General features: G+C 49.0%; 1 protein-coding gene across 7 annotated transcripts in view; it reads right to left on the bottom strand.

Annotated features, from left to right (window-relative positions):
• Positions 1-1342: 1342 nt before the first annotated feature.
• Positions 1343-21064, bottom strand: part of SRRM4 (serine/arginine repetitive matrix 4) — a 104740-nt gene continuing 85018 nt past the window's right edge. For 2 of the 7 annotated variants that reach the window (XM_080394857.1, XM_080394853.1), the window contains 9 exons: positions 20773-20799; positions 20001-20051; positions 16930-17022; positions 15780-15942; positions 6896-7233; positions 5087-5299; positions 4712-4822; positions 2919-3065; positions 1343-2320 (listed from right to left, as the gene is read on the bottom strand). In XM_080394857.1, coding sequence (XP_080250983.1) covers positions 2059-2320; positions 2919-3065; positions 4712-4822; positions 5087-5299; positions 6896-7233; positions 15780-15942; positions 16930-17022; positions 20001-20051; positions 20773-20799 — 1405 coding nt within the window. In that variant the 3' untranslated portion in view covers positions 1343-2058. Of the gene's footprint in view, positions 2321-2918; positions 3066-4711; positions 4826-5086; positions 5300-6895; positions 7234-15779; positions 15943-16929; positions 17023-20000; positions 20052-20772; positions 20800-21064 lie in introns of all 7 variants that reach the window. The other 5 variants (XM_080394852.1, XM_080394858.1, XM_080394854.1 and 2 more) reach the window with 4 other exon arrangements.

Below are 21064 nucleotides of genomic sequence, written 5' to 3' on the forward strand. Positions count from 1 at the left end.
CTCAGCTTGACCAGGAATGCTTTTCTCTCTTGTACGAGGTGGCCTCCCTGTAGACAGGCACACGTCCCCACTGAGCCACTGACCACACCAGCGCCCAGCGCTCTGCCTCGACCACCGTTATCCTCAAATTACCTGCAGACAGCAAGGCAAGGGATGAGGGACTGGGAAAAGGGGGGGGCTTTGGGGGCTGAAGGCACAGGACAAGGGAGACCAGCAGTAGGAAAATATTGGGAAAAAGGGATCACTGGCATTAACCTTTCCCTCGTACCACCCAGATGGAAATACACCCCACACTGCTGTACCTTCCAGCAGATAACAGGTTTATATGCTTGCTAAGGCCATCATCCAGCTCCCCCAGAACACTGCACGGCACTCAGCCTTCTGCTTCTGGCTTTGCCCCTTCGCCTGCTGCCAGCAGCATGAGGGGGGCTGCAGGTAACTCTTTAACCAGGGAGGGTTGTATTTCCTTCTGTCCTCTCTCCTCCTCCAGCAGATGCTGGCTCCACTTAGCCTTTTTCTGTGACACTTAAACGACACACCTCCTTGACTCATTAAGCCCAAACTTGTTAATAATCATGCAGGATGGAAGGGGAGGGGATGGAAAAAGGGAGGGAGGGAAGTCTTAAACCCAAATTAGCGTCTCTTAGCACCCAGGTGTTGTAAGAGAAAGAAACTCCTCAGCACCAGCTCAGCCTGTGCCGGGAGAAGCCTTTGTTACCCTGCAAAACACAGTAATTGCACAGGCAGCTGGGCTGGCAGGCCGGGCAGGGAGACAAAGCCCCAGGGCCGCCCAGGCAGGCAGGGCCCTCCTGCCGCTGCCTGCGGCTCCTTGGAAAAACAGGCAATTAGTGGGGGGCCCTTTCTGTCCCTCTGCACTGCTCTGTCCTCCCAGCAACAAACTGGGATGCAAGTGTACCCTGCTGCAGCTTGGCACCGGCCAGGCGACGGGGCTGCTGCGCCTGCCAAGCAGAAATGGTTTCCTGAAATCCTCCTGGAAAACTGCTGCCTGTTATGAGGAAGGGGGACTGGGGTCCCTCGTCTTGTGCAATGGCCTTTTAATGCTGCGTGCTCTCACTACACTGCAGAGCGTGGCTATCTCCGTATCTCCTCACGGTCCCACCAGCATTGCGCTCCAAGGGCAAGGCTCCCTTTAGAAAAACCTAAACACAAACTGCAAGAGGGCTCCTCCCAGAAGGGAACCCCACGGCCCCTGCCCCCATACCGGAGCACAGCATGATGCCAGCTCCCCTCTCCCTTGTACGCCACCAGCCCCGAGTCTGCTTCAGACCGCAGCAGTTTGTTTGCAAACAAGCCACAGTGCTGGGGCCGGGGTGGGGGTGGGGGGGTGGGGGGGGCGGGGGATAAAACCACCCTGAGAAAGACGATTGGTACTTAGTAGAAAGGGTGGGAGAAAGAGAGGGAATGGCCGTTTTTTCCTCGGGAATTACGTCAGGAGGGATTTCTAGCCTTCTATTTATAGCAGGGACTGGCTGACCCGCAATAAATAAACATTCTCTCATGGAAGAGGCCTGCTGCAGAGTGGGCAGAAATTCTGGAGGAGAGACCCAAGGGACTTGATATTTGCCTTGGGGGGGGACAGGTCACCCCCACTCATCACCAAAGCTTCCCAGCAAATTCCTACCTAACTGGGTGTCTCCCTCCAAAAGAAATTAATTTGTTGGTTCCTGGTTTGGCAGAACAGCAAGGAGCTGAATTCTTTCCTTTGGAGCAGCTGGTAGTGCTTTGGAGAGCAGCAGCGACGGGGAGATGGGAGGATGGCGCAGGTCTGTCATGGCAGGCCCTCCGTAAAGCACCAACCTTTCTTCCAAGCCCTGGCCTGGGGAGCTGGGACCGATCCACCCACTCTGACAGGTGGCGAAGGGACTGCACCAGGCGCAGGAGGGCTCTTACTTTGAACCGGGGAAGGGCGACCCGGCACTGCCACATCAGTATCAGGGATGATTGCTAACGATGGCCAGGTAGGTGGGAAGGAAGCGGAGAATGCCAGGAATTTAGAAGTGACACCTGCATGGCACTGTAAGCCATCAGCGGCACTCCCTAGCGACGCAGGCTGTTGGAGCTGCCTCCTGAGTCATAGCTCCTGCTCCTGCTGCGGCTGCTCCTGGGGCCTGAACTCCGGCTGCGGCTCCTGCCCTCGGTGCTGCTGCTGCTCCAGCTTCGGCTTCGGCTTGTCCGGTAGCTGGAGTAGCTCCGGCTCCGGCTTGGGGAGCGGCTAAAGCTGCTGTACCAGGAGGAGTAGCTGCTGGCACTGCTGGAGGAGGGACTGGGACGGTAGTAGGGGATGGGGCGTTTGCGGGCACTGTGGGGACAGAGAGATGTGGGTTACCAGCAACACAAGGGCAGATTTACTGTCAAAATATCCAAAAAGTGTTTACTCTGCACAGCGCTCCCCAAAAATGTCATTGTATTTGTTTAAAAGAAAAAAGGGAAGAGATCAGGCTGCTGACAGGCCTTGGGATTCAAGCCCCAGGGAATGTCCCAAGCACAAAGTCTCAGATTGGGAGCTGCTTGATGCTGTCCCAAAGAGCCCTCGGTGTGAAGGCTAGAGCCAGTATTTGACTCTCTCTACAGTGTGGGACATCTACCACAGGAGAGGGTGAAACAAAAAGCCTGTGGGGGAATGTCCCTGGCATCTGACAGGTGAGTGCCTGCTCTAACTTCATCTGCCTTTTTTCCTCAGCTGTTGTAAACGAGACCCTCCCCCTCCATCTGCCCCGTATCTCTAGCTGGAAATCCCCAAGCTCCAGGAGGGGTGGAAGGGCCTGCTGATCAGGCTCAGGGAAACGAGTCTCCTGGAGAAACCTCCGCTGGCAGCAGCTGGGACCCAAGGACAGCCCATGTCCCCCTGGGGAGTGCAGCTGAGCCTGTCTCCAAACGATGAGACTGCATCCCCTTACCTCGTAATACGCCGAGCTTCAAGGTGGCTGGGAGAGTCTCTCCTGCGTTTCCTCAGAGGTGAATAGGACCGTCGCCGCTGCTGCCGGTCACGCTCCCTGTGCGACTCCTTCTCGCTGGAGCTGTACTTGTGCTCTCGCTCACGGTCTCTGGGGAAGGCACAGACTGGAAACTGTCACTGCTGGCTTTTTGTGGGGTGGGGTTTGGATGTGGAGGCAATGACCCATGCATGAAGGCACAGATGAGTGGAGGATACTCGGCTCCCAAAGGGACCACCCTAAGCAAAGTGCTCTGGTGGCATCAGCCCTGCACACACTCGCTTAGCTGGACAAAGAAACACCCAGCTGGCTGGACACACAAACACGCACTAATTGAGTCTGGGGGTTTCAGCAGTGTCTCCTGGTGCCCTGTGCTGCCAAGCTATGATGGCTTCCACGCACCTGTGTCTGTGGATGCACTCTGTATTTAGCTCTAACTAAAATTGCTCTTGCTGGTCACGCTGCAGAAGCAGGCAAGAACAACCCTGCCAGCCAGCCCCACGTGAGCAGAGGGCCCTGGTATCCCTGCAAGGCTGTGCAGCTTTGCATGGCTTGCCAGAAGGAGTGCCGGTGTTGCTATGGTTTTCTCTTTTGTTAAATTCCCATGCATGTCAGCACAGGCCCTTCCATGTAGTGTAGCTGACTTCATACACCCTGCTCAAAGTCATCTACAAAGCAACGCGCTACAGGTCAAGGGTCTGATCCTCAAATGCAGGAATATTCTCCTACACCAGAGCAGGGATTGCCACAGCCTGCAAGAACCAGAGCCCGGTAATGTAATGGTTTAAGGCTGCAAATTTTTCACAGCAGCAGAAATGTTACCAGAAAAATCTGCCCAAAGCCATCTCTAGGCCTGAGCTGGGAGATGTGTGTTTTCAATGGGATGTGGAGGGAGTAGAGTTGCCTGGACTGTGTTTCCCTCTGCAAGCCTGCGTGTGAGTGCCAGCATGAAGGTACCTGGCATGTGCCCATGCAGCAGGGGCACTTCCCAGGGCCTGACAACTCTTTGGCAGACCCATGACTCTGAAAAACAGAGTGTCTTTCCCTACTGCAATAAGGTCCCTCTCTGACAAGGGCTGCAGCCCTGCTGCTGGGGCTGCTGGCTGGCATGGGCTCCTCAGGCGATAAAAGCCGTGGGCAGACACAACCAGAGCCTAACGCTCTTGCCCACCATTTACACCAGCGTGACAGAGAAGAGCATCTCCCACTCACGAGGCCCTGGCGAACATCACCCAGCAGCCATCTGTGCGCTTTTGGCTGCATAGCATGTCCCCCACAAGGGCTCGGAGTGGAGGAACAGCTACTTCACCTGCCACATTCTCCAACTGTGAGATACCACGATGCTTCAAAGCCAGGTCTCCCTCCCAGCAACCTACCCCCAAAAGTGTTTCCCTGAAATTTCCAAAAGGAAATTTCCCTGAATCAATACTGGCAGGGCAGTCCTTGGCTATAGGAAATCCACTTTTCTCACAGAAAGGGAAAGGCTCATCCCCTCTGCAGTCAGCATCAGCCGTAGGGCAATAAATGGTAATAAATTTCTACTTGACTGAAGGCCAACATAACACACTGCCGTATGTCTTACCCTGTATCCCCCTGCTCTCTCTCAGCCCAGTGCTGAGAGCCAAAGCATCCAGTGAGGAAGCTGAAGGAGCAGTGTGGGCCTGGCAGGGGCCAGCAAGCATGCTAGAGTCCAAAAAAATTATGGAAGCAGTGAGAAAGTGTGGGACAGCAGATATCACATGAGGAGACAGCTGTACCTGCTACGGCTGTAACGGGAGTAACTGGGGCTCCGACGAGGCCTTGAACTCCTGCTCCCAGGACTTTTTTTGCAGGATTTGGAGGAATAGCTGGGGGAACTTGAAGACGACCTGCTGATAGGCAAGAACCATAGAAGAGTTAAAGATACTGAAGGGTGAGGCTGTACCAGACACCTCTGAATGTCAGCTCATGGTGGGGAAGAGCTGTCCCATATTTCAGGGTCTTGGCTCAGTTCAGTGGCCAACTCACGCCAAGCCACGTGGATCCCCAGGCACCCCCAAAACTGTTTTACCTCCCCCTGCAAGCAGCCTGCAAGCCTGCAATAGTTAGACATTGCCCAGGGTCACAGAGACGGCTGTTTTAACTGGCCTTACCTCTTTTCTGAAGAGCAGGACCTACTTCGGGAGTACCTGGGAGAGGCCTTGCGGTGTGAGGAGCGGGAGCGACTGGAGCCAGGGGAGGATCTGCCTGTGCTGGTGTACGACTCACTGCGGGAGCACGGCCTCAGCAGGGAGCTGGGCGTTGGGGACGGGAGGAAGTTTTGCTGCTTCTCCTCCGAGCAGCTGAGACACAAGGACAGGCACCCTCTGTGAACATATATTTGGATAGACATTCAAGCTCTGGCTGAACTATGCTCCCTGGCTAAGGGGAGCACTGTGCTCCAGCCAAGAAATACTCCCATCCTCCCATTCCCAACTGGGGATAAAAAAAAAACCCTCCCAGCTCCCCATGCTGCTCTTGCAAGAGACCCTGCATGTGTGGGTCAGAACCCTGGAGCTCACCCTCCAGTCTGTGCCAGGGAAGGGCTGTGGACGAAGTCTCAGGTGGTGTGAGGGGCAGCATTTCTGCCTCATGCCCAACACACCAGAGGTGTCTGGTTGGCAGAGCCTGGATCAGGCCAGCGAGCAGTGCAGGTCCTGGGCAGGAAGCGAAGTGAGAAGTGCTGGAGCAAGGGAAAGCCAGAGCATGGCAGGGCAGGAGCCTGTGCTCCAGCCCGGCTGTGGAGCAGCACAAGTGGGCATGTTGCCTTTGGACAGGGCTGTGTGAATTCATCCACTCCCAGAAGCACCCTGGGTACGAATGGGGTTACAGCCCAGCTGCAAGCAGCCTCCAGACTGCCAGGGCCAACTGCAATCCCAGCTCCACCCATATGAAGGCAGAGTTATCCCACTGGAGTCACAACGTAAGAACTATATACAACCCTAACATTTTACCCTCTGACTGAAAATCGAGGGCTTGTTCTCTCTAACACAATTCCCCTGGCTTCCCTCTCCTCTCTCATTCATTGCCCCCACCTCCAGACCACATCCTGGCTCTAACATTCAGCCTTTAAGACGTGAGGTGGAAGAGGTCCCTAACACCACTGTCTGAGCATAGCCCTGGGTACCAGCCGCTGCACTTCACTGTCTTCATCCCCAGCATCACCTGGCAAACCCCCAGGAATGGGAGGCAGTTATGGAGGCTGGCATCTCTTCCCCTCTCCTGATGATGACCTGCAACACTGGATTGCGGTTTGATTCCTGTCCCCAGCCTTGACGCTCTGTGGCCCCCCCCCACAGAGCTGCTGCTGTGTTACCCTGCAGCCAGCCAGGTACTTGCCCCTCTCTGTGCTCCCCACCTGCAGGACATGCTATCTTGTCACCCAGGACCAGTCCTGAATGAGCTGAGATGGGGCAGGCTGCATTTGGCTCATCGGACAGGTGAAAGAACAGTCCATAAAGGATTTAGTGAAAATGAACCCAGCCTCCCTTCCCCGCAGTAAGCAGAGGGGGAGAATTAGCACAGCAACCCCTGACGTACCTTTCAGATTTTGACCAGAAGGGCCAGTGACTCTTTTATTTGACATGGTCATGCCCAGCAGAGTAGGGATGTGCTCAGGACACAGCTCAACTTGGGGCCAAACCCTGCAATCAGCCACATTAATGCCAGAAAAGCCAGCACAAGCCATGTCCAGGGGTATGATGGCTAGGTTTTCATCGTCCTTCTCAGGCTACAGTATTGGTCATTGCTGAGTTCTGGGCTCCAGACTGGCAAGACCATGGGTCTAATTCATATCTAACTGCCTCCAGACCACAAAAACCTCCCTGACTGCTCACCACAGCAACTGGCAAGCAGGCAGGAGATACAGAGCAACAATGTACCAGGTATTTGGCTGCCAGCAGCAGCTACTGGTAATCACTGACCTTCGGTCTTGTCCCTGGGCATCTGGAGACAGATTTTCCAAAGCTGTTCCCTTGGTCTGGGAAAAGCAACTGGTGAAGGAATTTCCTGAATCAGAGCTGTTATCGCTGTTGGCCAGTTTGGGCTTCCCGGACGAGAAGGCATGGCCAAAGCCATCATGGACTAGACTTCTTTTCTCCTGGCTGTCCTTTGACCTGGATGAGCTCGTTTGAGTGGAGGGAGGGGAGGAAGTATCGTTTCCTGAGTCATATTCATGATACTCTCCATTCTGGCTGGCTAGGTTGCCAGGCGAGCTGTCTGTTTTGGTAAAGAGGTCAGCAGAAGACCCTGACTGAGAGATCTGAAAGCAAAAAAGCCATTTGGCATTGTTTGAACTGTTTGGGTTTTTTTTTTTTTTGGGGGGGGGTGTTTTTGTTTTTTCTTTGTTTTTTTTGTTTGTTTGGTTTTTTTTAAATAAACCCAGAAATTTTACCATCATGATGCACTGAAACAAAAGGAAAGAAACAAAGGAAGAAAGAAAGAAAGAGAGAGAAAGAAAAAGAAGAAAGAGGAGAAGAAAACAAAAGCACATATCCCTGAAAGAAATCCACAGTAAGAAGAAACTTCTTTTCCCCCTGCTATGATAACGGGAAGATTTAGAGATCATGCAAAGAGTATCAGCATGCGATTCATGTTAAACAAAAGAATTCAACAAAGTAAACGGGCAACTAAAAAATCAAAATAACTAATTAAATAAAAAAGTATAACAGAGGACAAAGCCCTTATTTAACCTTAAAGGGGTGTGGGGGGAAAGGGTATATACATAACCCCCCCCCTGCATAATCATTGGAAAGAAAACAAAAATGAAACAAAATCTTAAATAAGTGGATTTTTAAAGCTTCTGTAATAAAGAGGCTGTATGAATGTCACTAAAATAAGCAAAGAAAAATAAAATAAAATGTAAGGGCTTCTGTACAAAGTAAAAACTGGCAAATAAACACTTTGAAACAAAACAAAAAAAAAAAAAAAAGAAAAAAGAGGGAAGGGGAAAAAAGAAAATTCCCCTGGAAATAAAAAAGGTATACAGATACTTCTTTGTGTGCTTTTTTACCCCCTAAAGAAGATACAGCTAATGCGCTCAAGTGACCTCAAATTCCCTGGTGTCTTGCGGATAGCATCCACTTACCCATCAAGAACTCCTCCTTTAGTAGGTAAGGTGTAAGAAAAAAGGAAGAGCGGGCAACATAAGTCCATCATTAGAGTCTCAAATTACATGAAAAAAACATAAACCCTCTCTTCAATCCACACTGCCAACTGTTCACTTGCCTCCTTTATGCAAATGTCATGACTGCTTTTTGTCTGCTTGCTTGTCTCACTTATTATTCATTTTTGTTTCCTTCTGCTTTAAATTAGGCTGTCCAGCCTGTTCCTGGAGGCTGGATCCCTTGTGCTGAAAAGTCGCAGCTTGCACTAAATCCCCTTGGGTTTCATGGAAGTGACAAAGGGAACTCAAGTGAAGGAAGAACTAAAAAAAAAAAGTAGAGGAGGAAGAATATCCCTCCCCGTGCTGCATTGGAGACCTACGGGGAAGGGGACGACAGCCCTGCTCCTGCCAGCCTCTGCATGAGGGTTAAGCCTAGCTGGGTTGCAGTGGGTTGCTGAACCCCACAGGGTCAGCAAGGACCCCAAACCCACATAGGCTGCTCTGGGCAGGGCTGTTGTCTGGGACCCTGAGCACCACCAAGGGGATTTATATCATTTGAGTATTTTATAGTTCAGTTTTAACTCCATAGGCATTTACACGAGCCGGTCCAGGAACATTTCGGTACTGGGAGTGAGGCTATGTTAGTACTAATGTCTGCTCTGGCAACGGGGTGAGAATTAGGGCTAAACGCAGACCTGGCACATCTGCACTCTCGTGTGGCCACCTCCTTTTTCACGCTGATGCTCTGCTCTCTTTGTTCCCGCCCATAAGGTTTGGTCCAGGGTCCTTAGAAGGTGGACACAGAAGTTTAGTTCCCCCCTACTTGGGATAGTCCTCCAATGTGTTCCCAGCAAGCCATGCCCCCTCAAACACCTGCACTCGTCCTTACCACACTCTGGGGCGCATAATGACCTCCCTCTATGCCATGCTCTCCACAGTGGGGACCTGGGCCATGCCCTCACAAATCTGAGGAATCCTGAGCTGAGAAAATCACATTGCAATGTTGGCAATACCTCATGGAGCCGAGGAGACCTACATCAGTTGTCACACAGCAGGAATAGGGACAGTCCGTTTGGAGAGCTTAGCTCTGTACTGGCTGGTATAGGGATAGGGCTCTTTCTCCTACACAGAGGGTCTACAGACTTCACCTGTGTCACCTTTTACATGGACCTCCTTCATCCCATCAGGTGGTGCCTTCACATCCACCCTCCTGCCTGTGGCATCTGATCTCTGTCCCTGTGGAGGTTGCTCTCGACCTAGTTCAAGAGGTGCTAACTGGGACAGGGACAGCTGACTCAGACAACAGCAGAGACTCAAAGCAGAGCAGAACTACCAACAAATGCAGTGGCTCTCAGCATACGGGCTGTGGAATGATGACTGCCCAAAACATCTTCACGGTCTGAAAATGCCTGGAGTTGGAGGATCTCCAAGTGCTTCCTATGTTGCCAGAGAGAGAGGCATTACTGCTTCTGGGATAAGGGACAGAGGGACAGGAATTAGTTCATTCCAACAAATCCATACTGGAGCTGGAGACTCCCCATCCTCACCCCATACTAACTTCTAACTCAGAGGCACCAGGAGCCCCAGCAGCAGACGTGGGAAATGAAGTGATCCTTCCTCACTAGCCAATTTGCACCTTCAATGCAGAAGCCTTGGACAGAGCAGAAACATCTCCCAAGTGTTCCCAAGTAGGAGTGAGTGAAGACACACATCACAAGTCCTCATTTGAGCATCTGGTACTGCTCCTTGCTACTTCTCAGCTTTAGCACTTCTTGACCAGACCTTGCTCACACGAGTAGAAATTGGAAGGTCAAAGGAGAATAAGACAGCCAGGTATCTGGGTCTGGTTTTCACCAGTTCTTTCTGAAACCCAGATGCCACGTCCAGAACTCTGAGAGAACTGGCCTCGCTACGAACCACTACACTCTCCCCAACCACATTGCTGAAGATACAGGATCGTGTTTTAAAATATGGCACCAGATTATTTTTTTTTTTTTTAAGACAGGCTATGGCTTGCATTAGGTTTGAACCCTAACCAGAAGATAACCAGCTTTTGGCCACTTAATATGTACAAGCACAAAACTACCATGGGACATACTCCCTGGCTATAAAGATAGGAAAAGTCTGGAGGGGGCACAGCGGTTGCTCTGCAGGACACTGACCCCAGCATCACACACGCAAACACTGCTTCTGTTCCTTCCCAGTCTAAACCAAAAGGCCTTTGTTTCTGCCAAGAAATACAGCAGTTCCTTGGCATTTCTAAAACAGCTCCCAACGCTGCCACTGGGACCTCGGCTGCATGGTTTTGCTCTGCCTTTGCTGACGTCTACCTTCAAAGTAGCAACTGTTGTCAGCACATCACAAAATCCGTCAAATGACCAGGGGATCAACAAGCTCCTCCACAGCTCAACATTTCTGGTAGCAGCACTCTGGGAAGAGGCAACATGTGGGTATCAGCAAAATATGGAGGCCACTTCTTGTGAGGGCTGGAGGGTCTGGCTGGGGCTAGGCAGGTGCCGGGGCGGTGCATAGCAGCTTCCCAACCCCATCACCTTGGGGCACCAGGCTGTAGCCAGTAGCTTCCTAAGGGCTCAGGGGGAGATTTCTGTCCTGTGGCAAGAGCCAGGACAAGCCTCAAGGTACTCAACTTGCCTGTGTGCCTAGATAAATTCCCTATCTGATGACCTTGGCTTTGCTTCTGGTCCCATTTTACTGCTTCTGAAAGGCATGCCAGCCACATGAAATGGAAACAGAGCGTCACATCTGAAAACATTGTGCAGAGCCCAGTTGAATTCTAATGGCTTTTTATTTTTCTAGGGTGTCTTAAAAAAAGTCTGCTCTTTCATGAATCTAATTTTCTCTATGTGAACATTTGGATTTTTTCCCCCCTCTCTAAGAAGTAATTAAATAGTCTTAGTGAACTTTGCTTCCTTCAGCTTTCAGCAGGGGACCCACTGTTGCTCCCAAGGGAACTCAAGATATTTTTATTGGATTTTTTTTTCAAACCATTATGTAATCGAGATGAAGGGGAAGTAGAAATGAGGCCCTCACTGATACTCCAGACTAATTTTTAGTGCAATCCTAGACCAAGAGACAGTGCAGTCTAATAGGTTACAAAAATACAATCACTACTTGTCTTCCAATTAAACCAAACAAGTCCATTTACTGTGCTGCAAACAGCCCTGAGGCAAGAGACGACTATATATTTTCTCAGCCATAAGGGGACTGAGACCCATCAATGAGCAGCATGGCACAGCCTCACTTAGAGTTGGAGGATTTTTTTCTTGGGTCTTTTTTTCTCTTGTTCTGCAATTCACTTCAAAGTGGAGTTAATTTCCTTTTCAGAGGTGCATAATGTCTCCCCTTCTCTCTTTCTCTGTGCATTGTAATAATGAAAGGAATAAAGCACTTGCATCAATGACCCTGGCGAGCCTTGCTCTCGGCGAGGGCCTGGCAGACATCTGCTGAGGAGCTGCCGGCGTGGGGAGCAGCACCTGCCCAGAGGAGCTGCTCAGGGGAGCAAGGCTGTGTGCCTGGTCTGAGGTACCCCCTCTTCCAGAGCAGAGGGCTGGGCGTAGGCCTTCACCTGGGGGAAGTGGGCTCACCCCTGCTGATGATTTGCCCCAGCTGAAAAGCCAACTTCTCTTACTAAGGGAGTACAAACAATAGCCATGCTGTAGGAATAGAATATAACCCCTTTCTGCACAATTACAAATCCCTGACTCAAGGAATATTGAGTGAAAAATACCCTTTTTTTTTTTTTTTTTGCTACATGGAGAGTTCAGGGTAAGGCTTTCTTTATCACAAGGGCTAAGCTAAGTCCAGGAGCATGGAGGCAGTGACACAACTGTCCCTGCAATGTCAGAGCTTGGGTTATTTGGGGCTGGATGGCAACACTGCTGAGCAGCCTGCCTCACAGATCCATTGCTGGGGCTAAATTCCGGAGAATGCCAGGCAAAGGTTTGTTCCTTTGCAAAGAGCTTTTCAGCCTGCTGGGGTGCAGCCCGTATCGCACAACGCAGGCCAGTGTATCCCCACCTCAGGTCAGGCCAGGCTGGCACTACATTAGAGCAAACCACCTCCTTTGGTGCGTGACTGACGTACAGCACAGCCTTTCCATGGCTGCAGGCATCCCTCCTTCACCCCAGGCTGCTGGCCTCCCTGCCGTCCCAGCACAGCACCGCAAATATGCCAGACAATAACCAGAGGTAACCTCAATCCCCTGGCTGGGAGGGGAGAAAAGGAAAAAGATAACAACTAACATATTTATGGAAGGCTTTGTCTTTCTGCTCTTCAGGGGCCCTGTTTGTTGTCAAAACCATGCTGCCTAACAGTCAAAAAAAATACCTTTTCCTATGTAAACCAAAACCCAGGCTAGAAAACAAAGCAACAGCAAGCCAATATGCAGGTCTGCTATAAGATTTCCTGAGCCCTCCTGCACACACTGTCCCAGCCTTTGCACTGGATTTCCCCACTTCGACCTTTCTGCAGACACATAAGCCCAAAGACAAACAGCATCATTTGGAACAAGCGTACCCCACTGAGCCTTGCTGAAAAGCTGGCTCAAGCCTGTGATAATTTGTGACATTGTAAATGGGTTTCAGTTGAAGTAAAGGAGTTGGCAAGGAAAGTGTATGCAGCATGCAGTTATCTTCATCAGGTACAACAAAGGCAACTAGATTCATACCCTGCAGGTATTTATATTGCACTGCTCAACTGAAAGCACAGTGGCATGTAATACATCTGTGTTGCTGTGGAATAAAGTGTCTGCAGCGGGTTAAGGGTTTTCTGTTCCAAAATAGATGCTGCATACTACCCACAGTTTCTCTGCATGCTGAGGCACAGACCCACAATCCTATTCTCAATAGGTGGCTATTGCGGCTGCACAGGATTAAAGGGAGAATGAGAGGGAAAAGCTTGGAAATTCACTGCCAAAAAGAAAAGTAGCAGGGAACTTTGCAGTGTTTCTGCATGTTTGCATGCATGTGCATGTGCATCAACTTATGCATAAAGGCAAGAGGGAAAGAAGCAGCGAGGTAGATGCATGGGCAAGGCATTATTTTATATGCTTTATCCCTCCTAAGATACAGGTAGACCTAGTTAGAAGTTGTGGCTGTTCCAGCACACAGGAGAGAAAACAAACCAAGGGGAGGGGGTTGGGGCAGGGAGGGAATGGCAGAATGTACCACAAAATGCTTCAGATTTTCAGAATAAAAAGAATATAGAATAAAAATTGGCTTAAAAAGCAAAATCTTTGATTTCAAAGTGCTATAGAATTACCTCATGGGAGTTTGTGTACTGTCTCTCTGGGTCTCTTCTGCAGGTTGTGATCTTCCCTGGACAATCCCTCTCCTTTGGGGATGTGACAATGGATTGATCTCCCTAGGTAAGGATGGTTTGGCTTGGAAGCCCAGGCCAGAGGGAAGGGTAGGGACTGTGACACGCCAACTCCCACAGAGGACAAACATGGCATTTTTTAATCCAAATTCTGGAATTTTCCACAAAATCTTTCCCAGTAATTTATTTTTGATTTGTGACCAACATTTTCTGCAAAAGCACATTTTCACTTTATAGCACATCCAGGCTGCTCTAAAAGTTGAGTCTGACAGAACTAAGCTTATTTATAGAGCAACCATTTAACTCGCAAAAAGGAGAGGCATCAAAGAGTTGTTGATAGTCATTAATAAATGAGACTAAAAGTTCCCGTTCCATTTTTTCCCTTGCCAGTTTTGAGTACATGATATTTAATGACCTTATTCAGAAAAATTTCAGGGGCAGCACTTAACCAGAGGCTTCAATTTATACAAGTGCTTAAATGTACCCTTGAATGATGTCCCAAGAGCACATAACTTATTTTTGGGAACAAAAGGACATTAGTGGGTTAACATAGTAAAGGTACCGATGCCTTTTAGCCATTGAAATATTTGCCTCTGTTATTAACCCTTACTAGAAAGGATGCATCAGGGGCCTGTGACTTGTACTTTGCATTCACCCCCTGCATCTGTAACTACAAAGCTCTGATTTTCCCTGCCCTGCAGCTTGTGTGCTCATTTACCCTGAGTGAAGCAAGTAGGAAGTGGAGTGCAGCATGCTCGAGTTTAGCTCACTTTAAAGCTTTTACAGTTTTAAATTAGAGTTTACTCTTGCTCAGGGAACAGAACAGCTGGCAGTCGGCCTCACAGGACTCAGGGAGCCTGGCTTCAGAGAGAGGAAGCCTAGTACTAATTAAAAACCAGGCTCAGACTTGAAAACATTTATGTGCAATATGCAGCTTGAACCAAAAAAGACCCCAGTGACATAACGCAGTCTTTGGCTAGTTGTTTTCTGGGAGGAGCTCTTAACTCATTCCTATCTTCCCAAGATGACAGAGGGCAACACCCCAGGCTCACAGCCATAAAAGCTTCATACCTTGTTATTCTCTCTTTGCATGCGCACATGCACACACACACATCTGAGTGTGGTGTGCAGCTTCAGCTATTCATTCTACCTTATATGGTTTTATAAGCAATGACTCACATGTGCACTACACACTCAGTAGATGTATATAGCAAGAGCAAATATGCATATCTATAATGCCGAGAGACAGCTTGTGCCTGTCTGTACTCACGTATAATCTCTGTGTATTTTGATCAGAATCCTGTCTACGCGTGTGAGTGGATAAAATCTCTCCTCTTGCTGGCACTATCTCTCTCATATCTGATGTAGCTACTGTGTATGGCTGAGCTATTTCCAATTCATGACTGGGCCTAAAGGAGAAAAATCATTTCCCCATTATATACCACTCTGGGGCTTGGAGGACTCTGCACTCAAGACACCTCTAATGTTACACATCCACATGCATGACTACCAGATTCTGCACTACCTTGAGTCCTATGTAGCGATTTATCTCTCCAGAATGCCTATCGGATACTAACACCACGATCAAAGAGCATCACACCTCTGCTTTGCAGCTACTGGGAACAAAGGCGAAACGTGCCATGGAAAAGGAAGACTTCATATCAATCTGTATCTAATATTTCTCTCCATCTCTTGCTCCCTCAATTCTAAGGCATGTATTATATCATCTGTTTCCGTATATATGAAAAAACATCCCAAGGCACTGAGCCTGTTTTTACCCTCAGCTGCCCATGCAGTTCCCATTAGCATCAATGAGAGCTGCTCATAAGTTCCGAATTTGACCCCTAGGCCTGTCAGTTCAGAGCAACAGTGATCCTAGAAGGATCCTGATAATCAGTCAGAAAACATCCCCTGCCAATAATCACCAACTCATTAAGTGTAAATGTTTATTTTATATATGTTTGTTTCCCTTTCTTCCCCCGAAGGACTGAACTTTTGGACATGAAGACCAGTGAATTAAGTTCACATCCAGCTGAGCAAAGACTGAATAACGAAAAATTCCTTGTAAAATACTGTTGCTGGAGGCCACTTTGTTGTTGTTGTTGTTGTTAAATGTCCTCTATTCATTATTCACAGGCTACAGCCTTTGCAAATTTTTCCCCTCTGCAGCCCCACCCTTGGTGTGAAAGTGCTGAGGGAAGGAATGACTTTAAATACACTGGAGAACAGCATCATTAATAAATAATACAGTTTTAACCAACTTTGTCTAACATTGCTATAATTGAGTTATAAAAATTTCATGTCAGATTTCTTGCCCAGATTCCCGTGGCTAGTTCAAGCAAAGAAGCACAATGTGTAATACTTACTACTTCCTTAGGAGACAGGAAGCTGTAGAGCGGAAGGGTTTGGCTGGCTTTTTGGCTGGCCTGAACCTCTGAAGAGGAGCTTCGCTTTACCATGATCTTTGAACGGTACCGGGAGTGTCTTCGCTGTGCTTTATGCCCTTCCTCCCGAGACCTGGCTCTGTGCCTCCAGAAGACAAGAACAGCCAAACCATTATTCCTCAGTATTGCAGTAGTGCCCATTACCAGCTCCATCCAAACCCTTGGCAACTCTGTGTTAGGCCATTGTGTGTGGGAGAAGGTCTTCTACATGACTGCTCTATAGGGTCATGGTGGAGAGAAAAGGCGTGTTTTGCTTTTCTACTTCTAAAAAATACATATATATATATATATTGCAGCCAGGCTTTGGCCCTTAATCTCAAATTTCAGCTCCAATTCATGATTTTACGGTGGCTCAAGGCAAGCCATACTTTCACGCAGCCTTGAATATCCCTATGGAAATACACCTCCAAGAGAAGACAGACTCTTGCATGAACACCCACCCCTCCAATTACTGATTGCATTCCTCCCTCCACTGATCATCAGCTTCTCATAAGAAAACGCCCGGTAGTTAGGAGGAGTGAAGTGGGAAAGTGGGGGTGGTTTGTCCAAGTGCTTTCAGAAAACGTGAAACATGAACTCATGATGTGTATAAACTATGCAACTTGCTATTGCAGCGATGCTGGCTCTAGCACCAGCATCCACTTAGCTGGCCCCAGGATGCATCTGTCATCCACAGGACAGAAATTTTAATCAGGTCAAAGGCAGTGGCTATAGATTGCCATGGGCAAATATATTTCCATTGCTAAGACCATGTTTAAGGGCTTCCTGGGACATCTGCAGTACAGAGCCCTTGGGCTGGGGAAGGGAGACTAGGCTGGAATCAGCTGTCATGGGCTGATCATCAGCCATGGGGATTAGAAGTGACTGCCAGACCAAAAAGCTGCAGCCACTGCTCCTTGAGGCAAAACCTTCTACGGCCGAGACCACAAGCAGCTCAATCCCCAGTACATGACAAAGCTGCTACCAGAATGGGACGTGGCTCCACACAGCGAGTTTGTGGGTCACAGAAACTATTGCAATCATGTCCTTGGAAGTGTTGCAGGACACTCAGCTCAGGGAGCAGTGATGTTACCTGCTTCGGCAGCTGGGGGAGTGGGAGTCTGAGCTCTCCGAGCGAGAGTGGCAGTGGCGACGGCGATGAGATTTCCGGGCACGCCCACGTGAGCTTTAAGAAGCAGAGAGGAAAACCACCGTTAGGCTAGCAGGCTGGGGGCATGCAAGAACCAGCAGCTGGAGGCTGAAGTCAGTAACATTCAAATCAGAAAGGAGATCTGCATTTTAAACCAAAGAGATTGGTGTTTGAAACATTGTGCAGGACACCAAGGCATGAGAAATTCTCCATCCCTTCATAGCTACACCAACATTAAGGAAAGCCATCTTACAGAGATCTATGCCAGCATTTTAACTACAAGCTATTAGGTTGGCTCTGTAGCCTGCTTGGGGAAGATCTACGGACTAGCAGGCAGGAGTACGGCAGGCAGCACCAGTCCTTCCTGATTTAAAGACTTTAGAGTGCTACATGCTTGTCCGTTCATCTGCTTGCCCTTCATCCTGCAGGCTACCCTAAGACAACCAAGAAACAGCCTGGGACCTTCCCATTTCAGAACCCTGCTGGGGGGGCACCATCCATCCGGGCAACCCATCACAAAGCTCCAACTCTCTCAGTAGCACAGGCTCCTTGTTAAAGGACAGGCTTCAAATACTTCAGCACACTCAGGAACAGCCAGCCTGCCTCACCCTCTCTAGGCAGGAGGGTCTAGCCAGTTCTGTGGGCAGTTCTTAAGGTTGCTATACAAACAAAGTACACCTTCCCTAACTCAGCCTGCCCTATGCACAGCTCCTGCTTGAGGGGCAGGACCATTTTACCTGTCTTCTTATAGATGTCCAGTCACTGTTCCTTCCTTTTCTGGCAGGGCCATGGGACAGTTACCAGCAAACCGTGCACAGCGACCCAGGTTAAGTGCCCCGCTGCGCTTCCCTTTGCTCCATTCAGGATGTTACTGATGAATTATCTGTCCCTGTTACTTAAGGGCTGTTGTTACCCGCACCAACAGCTGAAGTCCTGCATGCAGAGAGCAGGGTGCTGTGGGTGGCAAGCTACCTGTCACCTTCTGTGCCCATTCCCTCTCATTGTTGCCCACCACAACAGTCATTTTGGATCTGGTTGGGTAACTCTCCACTCAGGCTGGCACCACTGTGCCAGCAGTCAAAGCTAATGATGGGTTAGCTGGTGGGAACAGGCTGGTTTCATGGCCACGCTGTACCAGTCACTGACAGCACTAATACAACCTGCTTGGACAGCATTTAGCAATTTGCTGCTATAAAAACCTCAGCAAATCAATAGCTTGAGAACAGCATTTCCTTGAAGACAAAAGGTCAACCTCCAGGGTAATTGCCTAAACTCTGCCTGGCTGTTTTCTCTGATGCTTTTCACACCCAATGATTATAGTTTTAAAAATTTCACATTTTAGGATACTCCTTCCTTATTTCCATACAGCTGAAATCAGCAACACTGAACATTTCTCCCTCACATGGTGGATTTGTGTGAAAACCCCCATGTTTGCTTTTCACCCTCTGCATCAGTCCCTCCAGTCTGAGTTCCCTTTCTGCAGGAGGAAAAACCGGTCCTGTGAGATTTAGATAACCAGTTGCTCTACCCAAAGATAAGCCAAAGCAGCATCATTATACAAAAATCCTGATCTGAGATGGCTCATGGGATCTATCTGATCCATGCCCAGGAGCAATAAGGTTTGCAGAAACCGGGAGTGGTTCAGCTCTGATTTGTGAGCTGAAAGATGAGGGCTAAAGCACCTTCCCTGGTTTATCCCTGGAGAGCAATTCTAGCAGCTCTCATTCCCCTAGGTCAGTGCATGCCAGAAGGGCATCTGATCTTTGTTTTAACCACACTGTTAGGCTACTGGCCAGTGCTGTGTTGGGGTGGGGAGATGCCTGCTTTTACTGACAACCTGGGAAGCCCCAGTTTTACCACTGAGATTTCTAGGTGTGCAGCAGCACAGTTTGAGGGGAGGAGAAAAAAAAAAAAAAAAAGTGGCTGTGCTACTGAACATGCAAAAACCATTGAGAAAAGGAGATGGGCTTTCTGCATGCAATAGAGATGGCCTGTGCAGGCACCACAACATGCTTGTGCCTCGTGGATTCCCAGTCTCTTCGGTCCCAGTACGTACTGGGGTGACACTGGCAGTGTCAGGGGCTACTGTTCCTCTGCCTCCTTTCTGCCTAAGAGCTAAAGGTTGCGTTGGGAAGAATTAAAGGCCGGGTCCTATTAACACCAAACACACCACCAGATTTCTCTCTGCTAGCTCAGTTTCTGTCTCCAGTAGGGTATCCCAAGTCCCAGCAAAGCCAACCAGGGGTTTGGTGCCCAGGGTTCAGCCCCAGAACTGTTTCCTTGCTCTGAAAGCAGGTGAGAAGCCACAAGTTGCAATTGCCAGGAGAAGGCAGAGAAGGAAGGGGAAAACAGAGAAGTCTGCCTTCCAGCCCCCAGGAACCACATTTTATACCATACCCCTTGACTGTCTGCCCCACAGGACAAGGATTGTGCTCTGCTAACACTCCAGGAAAGATGGGAACCTCAACACCAGATTTTTACAGCCTCCATTACCTCCAGACAATCCCTTCTCTTTCTTAGCCCCCACTGCCTTCTGCTCCCATGCAGATATTTATTTGGTTGTGCTGGATGAATATCATGAGTAGCCCCTACTGTAACCTCCAAGAGCAGCAAACACAGAGGAGCTAAGGCCCTTCTCAGTAAGCGTGCCAGCCTGCCCTTTGGGCAGTGGAGGCTGTGGGGCGCTGCTCTCTGCAGATCTGAGTTCATCCTCTCATGCTGCCCTCATCAGAAAAGCTGGAGTCTCTGCCCAGGACGGGATGAACGAGACTGTCTTGTGTCAGAATACTGAATGAGGTGACACAAAAGAGAGGGAGGGGAAAGATCCCCAGCCTCTACAAACCCTCCTCCATTCCAGCAAAACCAGAATTGCTCATTTTAGCTGTGAAATAAGCCTGAGAATTGCTTAGGGCCGTGCAGCCGGTGTTAGCTCCAGGGAACCCACCATATCAAGCACTTCCTAGCCCCACAGCTCTGCACAGGCAGGGCAGGGAACTCAGTGAATCACTACTTACTGTTTTTTGTGTTTTCTTTCTTCCTTTCTCTTACTTTTGGGGCTTGAAGAACTAAATAAGAAATGGCTAATTAATTCAGAGATTTCTGTTCTGATAAAAAGCTGCACAATCACATGTCAATATTACAACTAGATTGCCCAAGATCGTGCAATAAAAATGAAAGGGATTAATGATTCTGCCGCAGCACAGGGGGTCTGAGTGCCTGCTGATAAATGTGGCTCATGGGCTCAGCCAAAAAGGATCCTCAAAGGGATCAGTCATCCTGGTGACTTTGCATTTTCTCACAGAGAAAATTAATACTTCTTGATACTGTACATGCACGTACTGGAATCAGGAGAGTTCTTCCAGTACACACCTGGAAAGCCATTGACTCTGAATGTTTCAAAAATGGGCACTGCTGGGGGATGCTGTACTGTTTGCAAATTAAATCATAAGAGAAATGAAGACACAAGATGCAGGATGGATACAACATGGATGAGGTTGCCAGGGACTAGGTTATACCACAAGGTCTTTTCCAGTTATGTGCCTGATCGCACAGGTTGGGCTGGAGACCTGATTCCTGTGGGGTCTGAGGAACACATCAGTCTGAATAGGGAGAGGGTAGCCCCAGAACCGCATGGAATGGGGGCAGCCAAGGGGATTGTACAAGGAGACACAGAAAAAAAAAAAGTGTCTTCTGCCCCCACTCAGTGAACATCAGCCTTCTGAGATCTTGAAGAGACCATTAAACACCTATTTCTAAAGGGACCACCCACGCTTGCTCAACCCTTACCTGTGTCTTCTCTTCTTTGAGGATAACCTGTAAGACACAAATATGTAGATTGAATTCAGGGTCTCACAAAATTGGAAATTTTAATCAGAGACAGTGTGCTTAGGCCCAACATTAGACTGAGCACTGTGAGAAGACCTCACATACCAGTTGGGCAGAATGGCCCTGCCTCTCCTTTAGCCAGCTGGCAAGAGTGTACCTGAAAAACTGGTGTGGTAGAAGTGACTAGCACACTCTGTAAATAATTTTGAATATGATCCTCAGGATAACTGAGATCTCTATAGAGATCAGATAT

This window comes from Falco punctatus (genome assembly GCF_963210335.1).
Source record: "Falco punctatus genome assembly, chromosome: 1".
NCBI classification, from domain to species: Eukaryota; Metazoa; Chordata; class Aves; order Falconiformes; family Falconidae; genus Falco; species Falco punctatus.